The 17,952-nt window shown below is 33.6% G+C and overlaps 1 protein-coding gene across 1 annotated transcript in view; it reads left to right on the top strand.

Moving 5' to 3' along the window:
* Nucleotides 1-1,296: 1,296 nt before the first annotated feature.
* The window catches only part of LOC129231089 (sialin-like), a 30,808-nt gene continuing 14,152 nt past the window's right edge, over nt 1,297-17,952 (top strand). The window contains exons 1-3 of the mRNA XM_054865336.1: nt 1,297-1,398; nt 5,823-6,059; nt 16,342-16,491. Coding sequence (XP_054721311.1) covers nt 1,297-1,398; nt 5,823-6,059; nt 16,342-16,491 — 489 coding nt within the window. The remainder of the gene's footprint in view (nt 1,399-5,822; nt 6,060-16,341; nt 16,492-17,952) is intronic.

Genomic DNA, 17,952 nt, shown 5'->3' with positions numbered 1-17,952 from the left:
CATTTGTAAAAGCACACATATTTCTTTTATACTTAATTCTAGTTTCTTTTTTTTCTTTTGTTTTTCCATCAAATAACATTGAACAGAAATTTAATGAAAATAAAAATTGTATTAAAAAAAATTCTGTTTTGCATAGAATCATTTTTCTAATATGTGAAACGACTAATTCATCCAACACTAAAGGCGTACCATAAAAAAACAGTAAGCAAAGTAACCATTTTCCATGCCCCTAAGTTTTTTTTTTTTTGGGGGGGGGGGGTACGTCATTGTCTAATATTCGTTTAAATAATTTTCCCTTGCATGCTTACAGCATTGCCAGACTCTCCAGTTATTCCATTTTTTCAAGCATTTAGAAGCGAAGGGGCTTGGGAATCCTACAATTGAGGAAAATGTTAATTGTTAAACATGGGGAAATATTAAAGAGGGTGAATACTGTATCAGAGTTTAACTCTAAAATTAATTAAAACTTAAAATACGTTTTGGAATATCGTTTAATGATTCACTGATTTTTTTTTCAATGGGAGGGGTTTAACCCCTAAAATCCTCCCCTTGGACACGGCTCTGTATTAGAATATTGTTCAAGCCTACTTGCGAGAGAGTATTAGATTCGAGATTTAAAAAAAGACGCTTTCTTAAATGAGCTCTAACTAGAAATAGTACGAAATATAACCTTTAGTATAACATTTGAAAACCTCTCATTAATTGATAATGTTATTTAGGTATAAAGTTTTTGTTTTCAATACTTTTAAGTTTGTTGAAATGAAAATTCTTAGGTCGTTTCGAATTTAATTCTATTTTTTAAAATTATTTGTTAGTCAGAAAGTTTTCTCACCTCATTGACTAAAATTTATTAGAGAAAATTAAACTTTTTTGATGCCAGTGAATTTTTCTGAAAGTGAAATATCTAAGCAACCAAATGCATTAAAGAAAGGCAATTATATCTATTTATATTAATACAACTTTAATGTTAAATGCACAGAAATCTTGGCAAATTGCTAACAGGTAAGGCATCATAAACTGATGTAATTTTTAATTGAAAAATAACGGAATGAAAGCCAAATTAGGCAAGATTACAACAAATTAATCGCATAAAAATATAAAAATAATGATTACTTACAAAATTTGTAACAAAACATGTAAGTATAAGCATGAAGCTTCATAGGTTTGATCTTCAGTTCCTAGGTTTGATCTTCAGTTCCCGCATCTAATGTAACCAAAATGCAGAGGAGATTTATTGTCGTTCTCTTTGGATTCATGTGTTACGTGATCCTGAATTGCCAGCGATTAAATTTAACCATGGCTTTAGTCAAGATGACAGCAGATCAGAATCAGAACAGTGCAACAGGAAGTGTTTCTGAATGTCCGGCGGGTAACTACTCAATGTCATCATCAGTAAAAGTAAGTGAAAAAAAAAATTACTATTATTTTAGTAGACGCATTAAATTATAATATACTGAGGCAAGTTTCCGAGCACTATAGTGTTGTTTTGTTAGCAGTTACATGTACATTTGCTAATTTGGTGAAAACAGAAGGATATCGTTTACGCAACCTCCATACTTGCAATTCATGTTTTAAGTTGACATTCCAAAGCAACTTTTACTGTCTTTTAAAGACTTAAAATATATTTATTTGCCGGATTATTTTGCATCTGAACGGATCTTTTTTGGATATTTTATTCAGATGGCGAATTTTTTTAAGTGGAATTTTTCATGTTTTTAAAATAGCTTGCTTTTCGTTTTTCGGGGTATTTTATCTTTTAATGGCTTAGTTTAATTATTTGGTGAATTATTTTTTATTTCAATGGAATTTTGAGTATTGTTCAATGACTTGATTTTATTATAACTCCATTTAAAAGACAAAATAATATTTATTGCCAATCAAGTAGTTTCTATGGAACTTTGATAAAATCAACATTTTTCTTACATTTTATCTTTCTTAGCATCGTGAAAATCCTACTTATAAGCTTAACCCAACGGCGCAACAGCCCATGGGGTCCAAGGCGTGCTCTGCCCATATCATTTTACTTGACCGAGGGTGCCACGCATATTTTCCGACTTAGTGGTTAGCCGAACGAGAAACCTCCAGTGTTTAGTTCCTAAGTATGTTTAGTGCTCATTTATCGATCCATTGAAGGGATTAAGGGTTGAGTCGACAGTGCTCGACTCGGAAATCGAACCCGGGTATGTGGTTGTGCTTCCATTAGGCACTGGGCTTCAATCTTACTTATAAACATGAAAAATTCTAAACTTAAAGAGAATTAGCAGCTTCATTTCATTGAAAATCATTCATTAAAAAATGTTAAATGAGTTTCTGATCAATTTAAGACAGTTAATTTACTCTCGAGAACTTCATTGCCTACTAACACTTTGGAGAGGCAGAAATGTCGACTCCACAGTCTTACCACATGGTCGTCGTACTGAAACCACCAGGGGAGGGGGAGTGGCTCCAAAGTCCGGAAATCTGAGGTGCCGCATAGGGCCCCGCGGTTAGAGGGACCCTGCGCGTACTTGTATTATTATAGTTGAGTTAAAAAAAAAATTACATCTTTATTGAGCAAGCTTGACCTAGTTCAAAGCTCTATCGAACGCGATACCCCATTGTAAAGGCAAAGCAAGGACGAACAGGGGCCCGCCAACAGGGCCCCCTTACCAGTTTGGTCACCAGACCTCTCATAGGCCCTGGGGATGAATCCTAGATGTATTTGGCTTATAAATGCAGCTGTCCCATTCCTCTCCCCGCCCCTTTCTACATAAACGTATTGTTTCAGGATTGTATGAGGGTGTATATTATGGTCTCAGAGCAACACGATGTACTTTCAGTTCTTTAGAATTTTGTAAAAAACGGCTTAACGGATTTTTAATCTTACATTTGTTTTACATTAAGGGTGAGAGGCACAATTCTTGTGACAGTGGCGTCAGCAGAAAGAAGTTTCTCGAAATTGAAGCTTGTTAACGTATTTATAAGAAGCTCTATGACGCGAGATCGACTCTCCTCATTGGCTATTATCGCAATCGAAATCAAGTTGGCTTCAAGTTTCGACTTCAGTCACGTCATAGAAGAGTTAAACTGGAACAAAAGTCGTAGAATTAAATTTTAGTAAAGTTTCTCAATTTAAAGTGTCGCAATAGACGATGTATATAATAAGTACAGTAGAACCTCTCAATAAGGGACACTAAGGGGACCGGACAACTTGTCCCTTAAATGGAGGTGTCCCTTCTTCGGAGGTAGTGTGTACTTAACTCAGTATAATTTCTTAATGAACGTAAACTAAACATTTAAGATTAAATACTGAAAATGTATCATATTTGTTGAATAAAACTCTGAATTATTCAAACTGAAAAAAAAAATTAAAATTTTATCAAACATTTTGTTGCATCAAAGTGTAGTAACTGATTTTCATCAATTGCAATTTTTAATTAATGTGTTATACGGATTTGTTTGATGCCATGTATTTTGCAATGCAAAAGACATTGTGATCACATTTCAAGTTTTCTATAGCAAGCTTGTCATGGGCGCATCTGTCGAGGCTGAACCTATATAAAGAAATTGATGAAATAGAAAAGCATGAATGTTGGTCTCAGCAAAAAATTTTAGAACACATATTTGTTTATTTGCATGTTAATGGGAAGGCAAACTTTTGCTAGTTAATTTTTGGACAAAAAGTGAACCTTGAATACCAATAATTTCAATATTTCTCATGCATTTATGCAGATTTTTTTTGCATTTTTTCTCTGTGACTGTCCCTTAAAGAGTTTCCCTTAATGAGAGATAAATACATAGAGGTCCCTATTCAAAGGGACTGGGATAAGAAAAAGTGTCCCTTAAATAGAGATGTCCCTTAAAGGAGGTATTACTGTATCTTAGGTTTAGACTTGAAATGTAGCTGTTAGATGTCTTCTAAAACAAGGTATCTTACCGGATGATCCAAAGTTCTTGGGAGGTTTTTTACCTTGCCGCGTTGAAAAAATTCCCTTATTAAATAATATTTATTAATAATGTAAGGATATTTTGAAGTTAATTTTGTGAATTATTTTTATAATTTTCTGTTTTTTCTCAAAGGTTATTTTGCTTAGGCAAACAACATTTTGGGGAGAATCGGGAAGAGTAGGATAGCAGGAGAAGTGGGACAGTTGCATTTAAACCCGAAATAAAGCGTGATTTTTTTTTCTACCTTGTTCAGTAGCTATAATAGAGTAGCGTCAATAAGAGTCTAAAGCTGCTACAACTAAGGGACAAGAAAGAAGTTTATTTTTCATGCAGCTGCCCTATTCCTCTCTCCGCAGCTCCCGCACTTTCCTACATTAACGTATTGTTATCTTTACTAATAATAAAGCTGAAAATCTCTCTGTCCGGATCTCTGTGACGCGCATAGCGCCTAGACCGTTAGGCCGATTTTCATGAAATTTGGCACAACAATTTTGTAGCATATGGGTGTGCACCTCGAAGCGATTTTTCGAAAATTTGTTTTTGTTCTTTTTCTATTCCAATTTTAAGAACATTTTCCCGAGCAAAATTATCATAAGATGGACGAGTAAATTACCAAGTTGTCATAATGTGGAACCGTAACGTGGGCAAGCCAATTGGCGAGAAACTCATCATACATTATTTGTAAATATATAGGCGAACCAAAAAAACCTTTTAATTTTCTACTACGGGCAAAGCCGTGCGGGTGCCACTAGTTAGTAAAATATAATGAAAGATTAGAACAAAACACATATTTTAGCAGTTCTTTAATGCATCATTCTTTTTGTGAGGGAAAAGGACGAATACACTGATTTACATGTTTTTGACCTTCGCTACTAGCGATTTATGCTAGTAACTAAAATCTTTACGCATGCTGTTATTACTTAGATGAGATATATAAATCAAATTCATTAAAATTCCTCTTGATTTCCCCTTTTTATTTACCTGTTTGTCAGTGAAAAATATGGAGGTGTATGGAAGATGTAGGAATGAAAAACAAACACAGGTTAATTACTTAACTCCTTCAGGCCTAAATACGATATGTCTTTGGGATTGCCGAAATTCGTAATCTGTAGTTGCTCAACTACGGAATCAAAACTGAATTTTAAATGATTAATTAACATGTTTCTCTCAGAAGCAAATACGGTTAAGGGTTTTTAATGCTTTCTTATTTTTGCAAATTTTAATGAAAGAAATAATTGTCATTAAAAGATCACAGAAAAGTTTAAAACATAATTGTCACATACTAAATTATACACTTCGCTGATCAAATTAAAAAAATCAAAATTGCGAATAATTTACGCTTAAAGGCATTATCCCTCCCCCCTCACCTCTCTTTCTTTTCCTGAACTAAACGATACTGATGTTTCTAAGAGACACATATTTTAATATATTATGTGTCCGAATTTTATTGAGAAAAATGTTTTGTTATTTTAATTAAGTAATAAATATAATTATCTTAATATGTATTCGTTTTATTTATCAATAAGAGAGGTGACCACTTGATGGAAGGGGGGGGGGGCAGCATGGCTGAAACTGAGTCATTTATATTTTTAGGGTGATTTCAAGGGATTTTTTTGCTGGATAATTTATGAGTCTGATTTGTGGGGGGGGGGGTGCTCCGTAACATTGGGAAGGGGGTGAGGGGCATCGCTCTTGCTATGGACAGCAATGTAAATTATTTTTTTTTAAATTGAGGACCCCGTTTTAACTTAGGGCTGCCGCAGAAAATGACCACTAAATTCAAATAGCTATTAACTGAAACCTGCTTATTGATTTTTTTTCTGCCGCGTCCTGCATAATACCTTCAACTTTATACTTCCATTGATCTGTGGTTTTACATCTTATGTATTTTTTAGCACGGAGAAACATTCCACTGGAGCAGAGCTATGCAAAGTCAAATCATTAGTGCCAGTTTCATAGGTTTTGTCATCACTCAGATCCCAGGTGGAAGACTCAGTGAGACTCTTGGTGCCAAACAAATTCTGACTCTCAGCCTCGTCGTTGCATCTTTATGCAATATATTTTCTCCCAATGCTGCCAAATACAGTCCTTATGCCCTACTGATCTTACAAATGATAAAAGGAATGTTTTTGGTAAGTTTCGCTTTTTCGAAAAGAAATTAATTTTATTCCTTCTCATCCGGTGATGTTTTTAAAAATCCATATGAGGCAGTGAGAAGCAAAGGGATGTAAATGGACATTTTCAAGTTTTGAGTAAAACGCGTTTAAAGTTAAGGTCCTAGGTAGGCTTTCATTGAAAAGTTTTTCAAAATCATGTTGTATAACAGCATCTACCAAGGCTATTTGTGCTACTTCTTGCCCCAAGACAGAAAAGAGGTTCACCTACCATTTGTACTAGTCTCCAAATTTTTAATTTTGCTACTTACATCCCTTTGATTCGCTCCCCTTTGCCTTACATGTAATTTGAACACTTTTCACGAAAAAAAATCACAAAAAACGAAAACAAATTAAAAAAATGAAAAACACACGATTCAAAAAATGTTTCAGTGTTTTTTTGTTTTTTATAGTTTTAAAATATTTATATTTGTGAATGCCCTTCAATGAATACATCTAAATACTTATGCAGATGTACCATAAGGGGATTTGCAGCTACAGCGAATAATTCAAGACACTTTTTTTTCTTGCAATTTTCGCTAAGAAATGCTATTGGGGAGGGGGGAGGTATAAAATTCGATTTTTTATTAGAAAAAACATGTTTAATAAATGCACCATCCAAATAATAAGATAAAAGCTATATGATCAGTTTTTAAAAAGAAAACGATTTGATCAAACTACAGCGCACTGACATTTATTTATTTATTTATTTATTATTATTATTACCCTTTTTTTTTTTTCATTTTTCACGAGTTTAAAGATACGGTCCTAGGTAGACTTCAATGGAAAAGTTTTTCTAAATGGTGCTGCATAACAGCACGTACCAGGGCTACTAGAACTACCTTTTGCCCCATGACAGAGGAGAAATTCCCCTGCCATTTGTACTGATTATCTCCAAATTTTAAATTTTACCACTTACATCACATTGCTTCTCACTGCCTCATATGTTTTTTTTTTCCTGAGAAATCGAGATTTCTTATTGATTTCTTGACATTTCTCACTCTATTGTCTTTTGATCGGTAGAGAATTAATTATGGTCCCATTACTTTATGTGGCGAGTGAACCTTATGTCCAAAGATGTGTTGCTGGTGGTACAGTCATAGAAAAAAAAAACGAAACACTTTTAATTATTCGGCCATTATACATGCTAGAAAGGAAAGAAAGGTGTCATCCGTCTTGGTTTAAAGTCTTCTTTAAAACTACTTAGGTAAAATTTTGATAAGGGACCATATACAAAGCAAAATTAGCACCAACTTTTGATTTTCAAATAGGAACCCCTTTTTTTTGCTACATAATTATGTTTAGACAGCAAAATGCAGCCAATGTACGGAATTTCATTGAATTCTGTGCAGTAGAACAGGAGTTATTAACGAAAAACGTTTTAGGGACCGTCACCACATTGAAAACGCTTCTTTCAAGGTCACGGCTTATCAAGTGACGGAGTGTAAACAAAAAAAAGTTCGAGATTGTCCAGCTCAATGCATGATTTTTTTTTTTTTGAGTTCTCTTTTTTTCCGTAATTCGATACTTTTTGACCGATAATGTAGCTCCAAAAAGCAATTTACGGTCGAAAACTTTTTTTTTTTTGAAGAATAAAAAAAGTTAAAATATTTATAGATTTTTGTCTATCTGGATTAACCTAAGAAAGACGGATGGGGATTGGCTGGTCCATCGTATAGATCGTTGTTTAATAAATCGAGTAATGACAATTTAAAAGTAATGGAACTTTTTGACTTTTCCTAATATGAACCTATTAGATTGCTTATATAATCATTCAAACCTCATAGAAATGTAAATATCCAACCTTATACCTAGAGTCATGATGTGAATATGTTTGATAAATGTATTGCACCTATGTTACTGGTTTATTTTGGAATAAATAGAAAGTCTTTGATGTAAAATGGAATTGCGCGTTTTTAGTTTCGAGAACATCGGCAGAAATTTGGGCCATCGCACAAAAAAATGTAAAAAAATATACCGCACAACGTGGGAAGACGCAGCATTAAATAGATTGGAGACACGAGCGAAGCAAGGTCCATTTATTCCATGAAAATTTTCTCGAAATACATAAAATGAACGAAGTAACAAACTAAAAAATAAAACAGAAACAGGAGAAAATAAGTACCCGTTAATGAGCAAACCGTTCATACTCGAACTTTATTTGGGAAAAATTTGGTTATTTGAATTAACACAGTGGACAAACACAGTAATTGTTTTAGCGGCTTTTTTGTAATCAAAAAGCGAGAATTTGTTTAAAATCTAAATTTGATGCGCAAGATCATAATGCGTGGTATTAATTAAAAAGCATAACACAATTGGCAGTTTTAATTAAACATGTAATTGCTCTTAAAAGCAATTTAGGAAAGTAATTTCCCAATGCTGTTTCGAGCAACGAGATTCGAGATGGTCGAACCCGTAATTTAAAAAGACAAAAGTTATTTTATCTTAAACCAAGGTGAACCAAAATTAGACTTCTTGTCATTTCTCTAATTTCGTAACTTTGCGCTTGCAAAAAAAGCTTATCATTATTTAATTTTGTATCGCGCACCATATACTTGTAAACAAACATTTTCCAATTCTATCGGGCCTCAGACTGTCGCACCTGTAGCAAAACTACACGCAGCGTACCCGACAGTCGATTTAAGCGATCCAGAGACTACGAGTTCCATCTTGCTGTGGAGTTTGCAAATCGGAATCGAATCAATCGGAAGTGATGCAAAAGTCACCTTATTGAAGCTGAGAGTGCGAATAAACTGGTAGGTAAAGTAAATTTATCTTCTGTATGTTTACGGCATCTCACTGGTGAGATAAATTTTCTTCATCCACCAGTTTTTAGGCACTCTCAGCTTTAATGACCTGAAACCTGCTTCATTGCTCAATTCAGCTTGGTTCAGGGCTGTTGTGCTCATTATTAGGATCCACAGCAGTCATCGAATGGGATAACCAAATCGCAATTATATCGCAGTGAAGACGCGGGCCACATTCCAGCCCGCGAAGCTGGTGTATGTGGCTCGTTGTTTGCTCTAAGAATAAGATCAGAAGGTCGAATTAGTTCCAGTGTCATAAAGTTGGAGGCGAATATTCAGATGTTGAATTCTGAAAAACATGCATTTAATAAGATAGGCATTTAGTAGTTGATAACAATAATTTATTATAACTTTCTTCCTTTTTCCATGTTATTCAAAAAAGAAGAAAATAATTTGAAATTTTATCTTTGTCTTGCGAGAATGATTTTAATGTGAAATGCACGGACAATGACAGAGAAAGTAAGTAGAAAAAAAATATTTAAATTATAATTAAGAAAAGAAAAAAACTCAACTTAATCTGACACCCATATTAATGTTTTGTTAAATATTTGACGAATTAAAAAAAAAAAGTTCACAATTAGCCATAACTACTACTTTCGGGCAGAATACGGGCTCAATGCACGCGGCCCACTACTGCAACTGACATATCCTCTCCTAGATCTTAACACATTGCAAATTATTCAAACACTTTACAAAAAAAAAAAAAAAAAAAAAAAACCCTAAAAACCAGCAAACTTATCTGAAAGAAAATATTACCTATTGACCCATCTGGATACTATTAAAGAGGAAATTTCACACGGTCGGCTATTTTTCGAGTGCTTTTTAGCGATTTAGACGAGGTAATAGTTTTTCCTTTTAGCAAATTATCACCGGTAAGAGCCATTAATTCTACACTGCCTATTGCAACATGACTAGCAAGAAAATGAGGTTTTATTGTGTTTCTATGAAAAAGTTGGTGCATGTTAATTTTTGTTTTCTGAGTTATTGTTTTACAAAAGGCAATGGCTAAACGCAGAAAGAAAAAAAAGACAAAATTTAAGTGTAAATTTTAATTTTAAAAGTTCTATAAAATATTCTTTTATTGGACAATGAAGTAGTGTTTCGCATTATTTACACATTGACGTTTGAACGATAGCCACAAAAAAATGAAGGCTGCAATATTATGTTGTTCTTCTGCAGAGACAGCGAATACATTTATACATTTAAAAAAATCATAGACGTAACTCTAATGCAGAAAAACCACGTTATAATTGGTTTGCTTATTTTGTTGAACAATTTTTTTCTTTTTTTACGAAGAAACTAACTTTCATAATTTCTGTTTTAAAAATGTATACGGTCCCCTAAAGTGGGAAAAAATGAGTTTTTAAGCATAGCGCGAAAACTACTGAATAGTTTGAGCTCAAATTTTGGATTCCCTCATAAGAGCTCTTCTAGATTGTTTCTCTGTTAAAATTTAATATGGTTTCAGATCATATTTTTTTCCAAAAATATTATAATAATTCATAAAAAAATTAAATTTTCATTTTTGTTGTTGAAAAGGATGTTTTCATTATTGGGTCGATTCATATTTTGACATGAAAAAACAATCTTTGCCGTGCCCAATCTAGTTTTTGTGTTATGAGCAAAAATATCAAATTACGTTTTAACATTACGAGAGGAATTTTTCAAAACTCGATTCTGAAGTAACGGCTGTATAGAATTCAACAAAATTTTGTATACAAAGTTAAAAAAGGATGCTGATCACAAACATGTGATAATAAAAGGGGGTTCTCATTGAAAAATTTGAAGTTGATGTTCGTTTTAATATGAAGAAGACCCCTTAACAACAATTTTTTAACATAATTATGTAGAACTTTTTATTTCTGAAACAACAACACCTTACACGTGTCTCTAGTGTTAATAGTCTTTGAATACGATCGAGTGTTTCGTTTTTTTTTTCTATGACTGTACATAGTACATTATGTCTCCCTTTGTCTTATGTGCTTGTATTTATTTACTTTTTTTTTTAATTCACTTATCTTTTTCGACTAAATAACTTCGCATCTTATTGATTGCTTCCTTTCTTTTACCTTTTGTTTATTTGTTTTTATTTATTTTTTTTTTAATTTTGTTTTTATTTATTTTTATCAGACGTCAAATGTTTTCGTGTTTTTTGTTGATTTTTTGTCACGCAAACTTCAATAAAGTGGGGTTCTGTTGGAGTATACAATTCAGGTAGTTTAAACGAAATCATTTGTGCACATTTCAATTAAATAAAAGGAGTTGCAATTTTTGTCTTTTGCAAAAATTTTTTTATTAGAGTTTTATGGATTGTTATTCCTACTCTCATGTTTTTTTATTATATTCTTAGAAGAGCTACTTACCTCCTGGTGCTATATTCATATTCATTCAAGTAGGGGAATGTGTGGCAAAGTGAAATAGAAAACTCATTTTTTTTCAAACTGAAGAAGTTGGTATTTTTTTCTGAAAATTACAAAACATTAAGAAAGAATAGTACATTTTGTAATAAAACTTGCATTGAAACATTATTTTTAATTTTTGGCAGTAAATTTGAACCTTCAAAAAAAAAGGGAAAATTTTTCACTTCTTCTTTTCATGGGGCAAAGTGAGAAATAAAATATATTTCAAATGAAATATTTTGCTTTTGAATTTTAAGGATACTCTTGATCAAATAAATGCGTAAATAAAGAAATGAATAAATAAATGAAAGGGAAATGAAACAATAAACGAATAAATAAATTAAGTGACTACGTAAGCGATTTGATAAAAGATTGAATAAGAAAATGAAATCAACTATTTTACTTTGCCCTGCATGCACTTAACTAATTGTACAAATTATTTAAAATACAAATAAGCATAATATCAAACAAATACTGCACTAAATATTAGTGGAATCTCAATTACTATTTAAATTGATAGTATCAAGAATTTTATCGTTTAATAACAACAAAAATAATTTTCTACTTCAACAAAACATTACACACGAGTATCAATTCTTGGAAATTGGTTGTACTATCATAGTCTTTAGTTTCACGAGTTGATTTTTTCTTGACTGGAATAGACTACACTGTAAAAAAATTCCGAAACGTTACTGAGTATCTCCGTGTAACGTGTCGGGATTTCAATGGTTTTGATTCCCTTCCTGAAAAAATCAAGTATCATTGTCAAAAAGTTTCCTGAATTGCTACAAGTTGCACGAATGCACACTTCTCACTGGTGTAAAAAATATTTTTAGCTCCCAGTTTAAAAATTAACTTTGCGCATTTATAAAGTGAATCGGCTGCTGGCAACTTATGGCCCGTAAATGCTGATTGAGCTCCCAGAGGGAGCGAGTGAGTATGGACTACGTTGCTTTGCAAGAGGTGCCAGCGAGTAAAATTCTCGATACCTGCTTGCTACTCTGGCTTAGCTGTGGCCATGTTTGCAATGGAGCTTTCTTAAATCAGGAAGGTACCAAGCTATTATATTATACCTACTAAAGTTTGCTCTAAAGACACGACTGGCTTCAAACGGGAAGATTTCTGAATTTTTAAGGAGGTTTCCGAGATAATTTCAGGAAGGTTACTGAATATTAGCAGAAAACGTTCCTGGTTTTTGCAAGATATGTTACTGGTAGAAATTGGGCATATCAGCTGCCCATTATTTTCCAGGAACGTTTCTGAATCGTTTTTACAGTGTACATAGTGTTACTATATAGCTAAAATGTTACTAGATGGGGGCGCTAAAAGCAAGGTACATATTTCACCATTTCACTTTGCTCCACATTCCCCTACTATGTTTACAATTCAAAATTAAGTGCAATGGCATTCGTTTACTCTATTCGTGCTTTATATTGATTTCAGGGCATGATAAACCCTGCTGCATTTCATTTGACAACAAATTGGTTTGCCAAGGTTGAAAGATGTTTCTTAACTTCAATTGTCCTTACGGGTCTTCCATTTGGATCATTCATAGGAGGAATCATATGCGGATATTTATGTGATCTGGATATGCTTAGCGGTTGGCCGCTAGTTTTCTACGTATTTGGTAAGTATTTTACTGAAATAAGTGTAAATTTAAGATTCTTAGATATTATGAAAAATGATGATGATCATGAATGAGATATATTTGGAACTCTCTTACAATTCTGTCTCAGTTTTGATCACGGTGTCAATAATGCTTTTGGAGCTCTCTTAGTAACACAGACAGATGTCAAGCTAGTATTTTAAACCTACCTAAGTTTTACGGTAGTTTTCAAAGACATAATTGGCTTCAACCGGGGAGTTTTCAGCATTTTTGAGAAAGATTTCACGATAATTTCATGACGGTTACTTAATTTTAACGGAAAAAGGTCCTGTTTATTGCAATATATACTACTGGCACAAACTCCACATATTAGCTGCCCATTATTTTCCAGGAACGATTCTGAATTGTTTTTACAATGTATATGCTGTAAACTTTTTTTTTTTCGTCACAATAGCATTTGAGTATGAATAAAGTTTTAGCTAAACAGAGTTGGATAAGTCTGGTAAATTCGAGTCACAACTTTATTGTAAAGAGAGTTGTTGTATTCAGTTTCGAAAAATATAATTGCTGCTACAAATTAAAAAAACTATTAAACTCATAACTGAGGATAAATTCACTAATTCAACACTTATTTAAGAACGCTGAATGCCCTTCAGTTCTCAAGATCAGTTTTATTAAAACAACTTAAATGCTTGCGGAGCCTCATAAGGAGGCAATCGAAAGATTTTGGAGAAAACATTTCTATGTTTTCCCTAAACATGGAACTATACCTACACACTGCATCAAAAACTAAAACATCCTCAGAATGCCCCAAAAGTACTCAAAATTGCTTTTATTAAAGCAATTTAAATGTTTGCCGCGCCTTATGAGGGCTCAATCGAAAGATTTTAGAGAAAACATTTCTATATTTTCTCTAATACATAGACTAATGACTAATGATTTCGATGAACTAAACTACACACTACATCGAAAACTAAAGCTTCCTCAGAATGCCCCAAAAGTTCTCAAAATTATTTTTATTAAAACAATTTAAATTTTTGCGGCGCCTTATAGGAACGCAATCGAAAAATTTTAGAGGAAACATTTCTATCAATTTTTGAAAATATTTTAGTTAATGTCATTGAATCACTAGGAGACATTTTTCGAAATAGTTTTAATGTGTGAATTGGGTTGTGCTATTTTTCCTATTTGCACTGCCGTTTAATTGTCATTACTTTTATCACACTATTTTTTTTTCGGTCATGATTGAAAAATAATTCAAGATTTTTCCTGAAGGAGTTTTAGGACTAATGGTTGCAGTTTTTTGCCAGACTTCGGTTGCTAACCGACCTGAAGAAGATAAAATGATTGCTGAACTTGAACTTCAACACATTTTAAGAAATCAGGAAGCAATTACTGCAAATGTAAGTTTGAATTCATTGCATGCAGTTAATCGATAAAATTAGCATAACTTAGAAAACAATTAAAAAAATAATAATTTGAATTCAAACGATGTGTTTCGCTATCACGAGTTGCGACAAGACCCTACTCACTGGGGTTATAATTTCCAGAAATGCCCCTCTCTCCCCCAAACCTGCCCTCTCCCCTCCTCGGCGGTTACGTATGTATACTTGTATGTTTGTGTGTGTAGAACATAGACGCCACCGCCCAGGAGAGAAGCGGATTCCCGGGGGACAGTGCTCAGGATCAGAGGAGCCACGCCTGCAGAGGCTTCTGGTCCAAGCTGAAAAAGGAACCACAACGTCAAGCACGGACAAGTGAAAACATTAAGCAATTGTGATTGATTGGAAAACATTGAAGACTTATTAGACTTGATGACATATAGTGTAAAAATGTCATTCTTGGAAGTTATATTTAAAGCAACGTATGTTTTTAGTAACAAGTCTTTTTCTTCATCAAATCGAAAACAAACTTTTTTTTTTCCTTTTTTCCCCAAGCGTAACATAAATATAAAATAATAATACAGGAAAAGGTGTAAATATGGGCACCATCTTTTGTTGTTGATTCAAAGTTACTTTCAATTCTAAAAATGCTAGATTTTCAAGTATCCAAAATGCGAGAAGGCAAAACAATGATTAGTATCAATGATTTCTTTTCAGAAACGACGATTTACAAAAAGATTTTTTAAAAATAAAGCACCAGAAAAAATGAAGTGTTCTTCAAATAGTCACCAAAAATAATTTAAAAACAGGATAGAACTATACAAAACAGTAAATAATTTATTTATTACAGGGAAAAGATATTTACAGAAATTGCAAACCTAACTGGCTCTTTCCTGGGCGTGCACGGGGGGGGGGGCGCCTGTTGGACCGGGCCCAAGCCTGAAGGAGGCTCAATATTTTTAAAATGAGGAGGGAAATATAGAGGTAAATAATATGGAGGGGGCCCGCAAAAATCATTTGAGGAGGGGCCCCAAAATTTCCGTGCACGCCCCTGCCTCTTTCAGTTTCGGCACAAGTGTGTCCACACGTGAAACACACACATAACACATTTCACCTACATCTCTTCCCGGGTGTCTTCAGAAAACATTTCATCACAAAAAATGTTAGATGCATCGCTTGAGAAATAATTTTTGTTTCATAAATAAAAAGAGGTGGTACAGTCGAACTTGCTTATAACGAGCGCGAAGGGGCCGCGATTTTTGTTTGTTATAACCGAGTGCTCGTAAAAAAACGGGAACTTCAATTCGATTACTCCCCGTCCAGACTGATTAAGCTCCCAATGAGAGCGAATAACTCTCTGGACTCCGCAGCTATACAAGAATTTCAGGCAAGTTAGATTCATGATACTTGCTTGCAATTCTGTCTTGGCGTTGGCCATGTAGTTGGCCATGTGGTTTGCAAGTACTGCTTTTGGAGCTTTCCTGGTAAAGCAGAAAGGGGGGTGTCAAGCTATTATATTAAACCTAAATATTCTGTGAAGGTTCCAGCGACACGATTGGCACCTGGGAGATTACTGACTTCTTCAGAAGGATTCCAGAATAATTTCAGGAAGGTTACTGAATTTTAGCGGAAAACATCTTTTTTTTTTTTTTTTTTTTTGCAAGATACGTTACTTGCAGAAATTGGGCACATCAGCAGCCCATTATTTAACAGGAACGTTTCTGAATTGTTCTTATAGTGAATATATTATATACATATATATAATTGTAGGTGCTCATATTTGGGTTCTCTTACACAAGTAGGAAAGTCAGAGGTGTACCTATGGAGTCTCTACGATCCACTCTTCTTTCTCTTCTGATTATTTATTTACATATTTTAGTCACACATTTGACTTCAAAGGTTGAAATATACATTTGATTCAATTTTGAGCTGCATAAGTAGTTACTGTAAAAATTATGAAATTTTGCTTAGTTTCCGTTATACTTAAAGTTTGTATTTGAACTAACTATTGTTCTTAATTGGTTAAATAATACATGCTTCTCTAGTGTACGTTTCTTTATTTTTTAGCACTCTACAGTACCTTGGAAAGCAATGCTTTCGTCACGTGCCACGTGGGCCCTTATAGTTGGATTATTCGGCCAATTTTGGTTTTTCTATTATTTCCTGTCAATTCACACAGTGTATTTGGAAAGTGCCCTGCATTTCGATATTACACAGGTATGATTATTGATGAAACAATAAAACGTCCTCGATGCTTTGAGGAGTGCGTTGAAGATTAATAATGTCAGTTCTTCAATTGTATGCATATTTTGATCGTTTCTTGTTATCCATGTTATTATTAGAACCCCTTGAAAAGGACAGGCCGACTTATCTGACATTTTGGTTCCAAGACAGATTTGGATCCAACCTTGTTTCAAGTACTAATAAATACGTTATAATATTCGCTGGATGCTACGTCGTAAAAAAATTGATGATAAGTTAAGTAAAATTTCAATTAGGGCAAATCAAGAAAGTTAACTTAGTTTACAAATTCAACCAAAGTGTATCGGGAAATGTTTACTGTAATGAACCTCCTTTTCACACCTTATTTGTTTTTAATTTGTTTAACTTAAATCTTTATCATTTAAAAAATAAAATACTCAAACACCAATCAGGAAACAAACACATCGAAAGCTTGGACACCAGTTTTCTGCAATGGGGTTTTTGTACAAATACTAATTTTATCCCTCCGACAAATTTGGAACCAAAATGTCAAATGCGTCGACTCTGACTTATCCGACATTTTAGTTCCAAAGTTGTCGGGCGAAAAAAATAGTATTTGTACAAAAGCCTCATTACAGAAAACTGGTGTCCAAGCTTTAGATGTGTTTCCTGATTGATGTTCGATTATTTTATTTTGTAGATGAAGACGATTTAGTTAATACAAACTAAAAACAAATAAGGCGTGAAAATGAGGTTTATTACAGTAAACATTTCCCGATCCATTTTTGTTGAATTTGTGAACTAAGTTATTTTTCTAGATTCACCATAAAAGTGATATTTTACTCAACTTATCATCAATTGTCTTACGACATACACCAGCGAATATTTTAATGTATTTATAAATACTAGAAACAAGGTTGGATTTCAATTTGTCTTCAAACCAAACTGTCGGATAAGTCAGCCTGCCCTTTTTCAAAGGGCTCTAGTACATTCTACAGACATCGAGCAGAAGTTAAGCCAGAATAGTGAGCTCATAACAAGCAAGAAAGAAAGAAAAAGGAAACTATAGAAGGAGAGCGAATTGTTATCAATACGTGAGAACGTGATACGTTAAAAGAGAAGTCTCATCAGCAGTAACAATGCACTGAAACAGACTATGAGGACAAACACACATTTTATGGCAACCACTAAATCTAATAATTATATCTTTCCCGCCATGCATAAGTTTGCTTTTTTAATGTGTACACAAAAAGCGAAAGACGTTTTGTATTTTTCTAAGTTCTTCTGTGAGAAATCACGGAAAGTTAGAAAAACGTGACCCAACACAACTTATAATCAAAAATCACTTATACGTTTTATTCATAAGTGAGTCGTTGAGAGCAAAAATGGTGTAAGTCACACTTTAAAAAAAAATCCGAGAGGTCACTGATTACTTCGTTGTTCGGGGAATTCGAGGATTTGCACCAGTAATCTGTA

This window comes from Uloborus diversus, chromosome 10 (genome assembly GCF_026930045.1).
Source record: "Uloborus diversus isolate 005 chromosome 10, Udiv.v.3.1, whole genome shotgun sequence".
Taxonomy (NCBI): domain Eukaryota; kingdom Metazoa; phylum Arthropoda; class Arachnida; order Araneae; family Uloboridae; genus Uloborus; species Uloborus diversus.
This window is presented reverse-complemented; position numbering and strand designations above follow the sequence as displayed.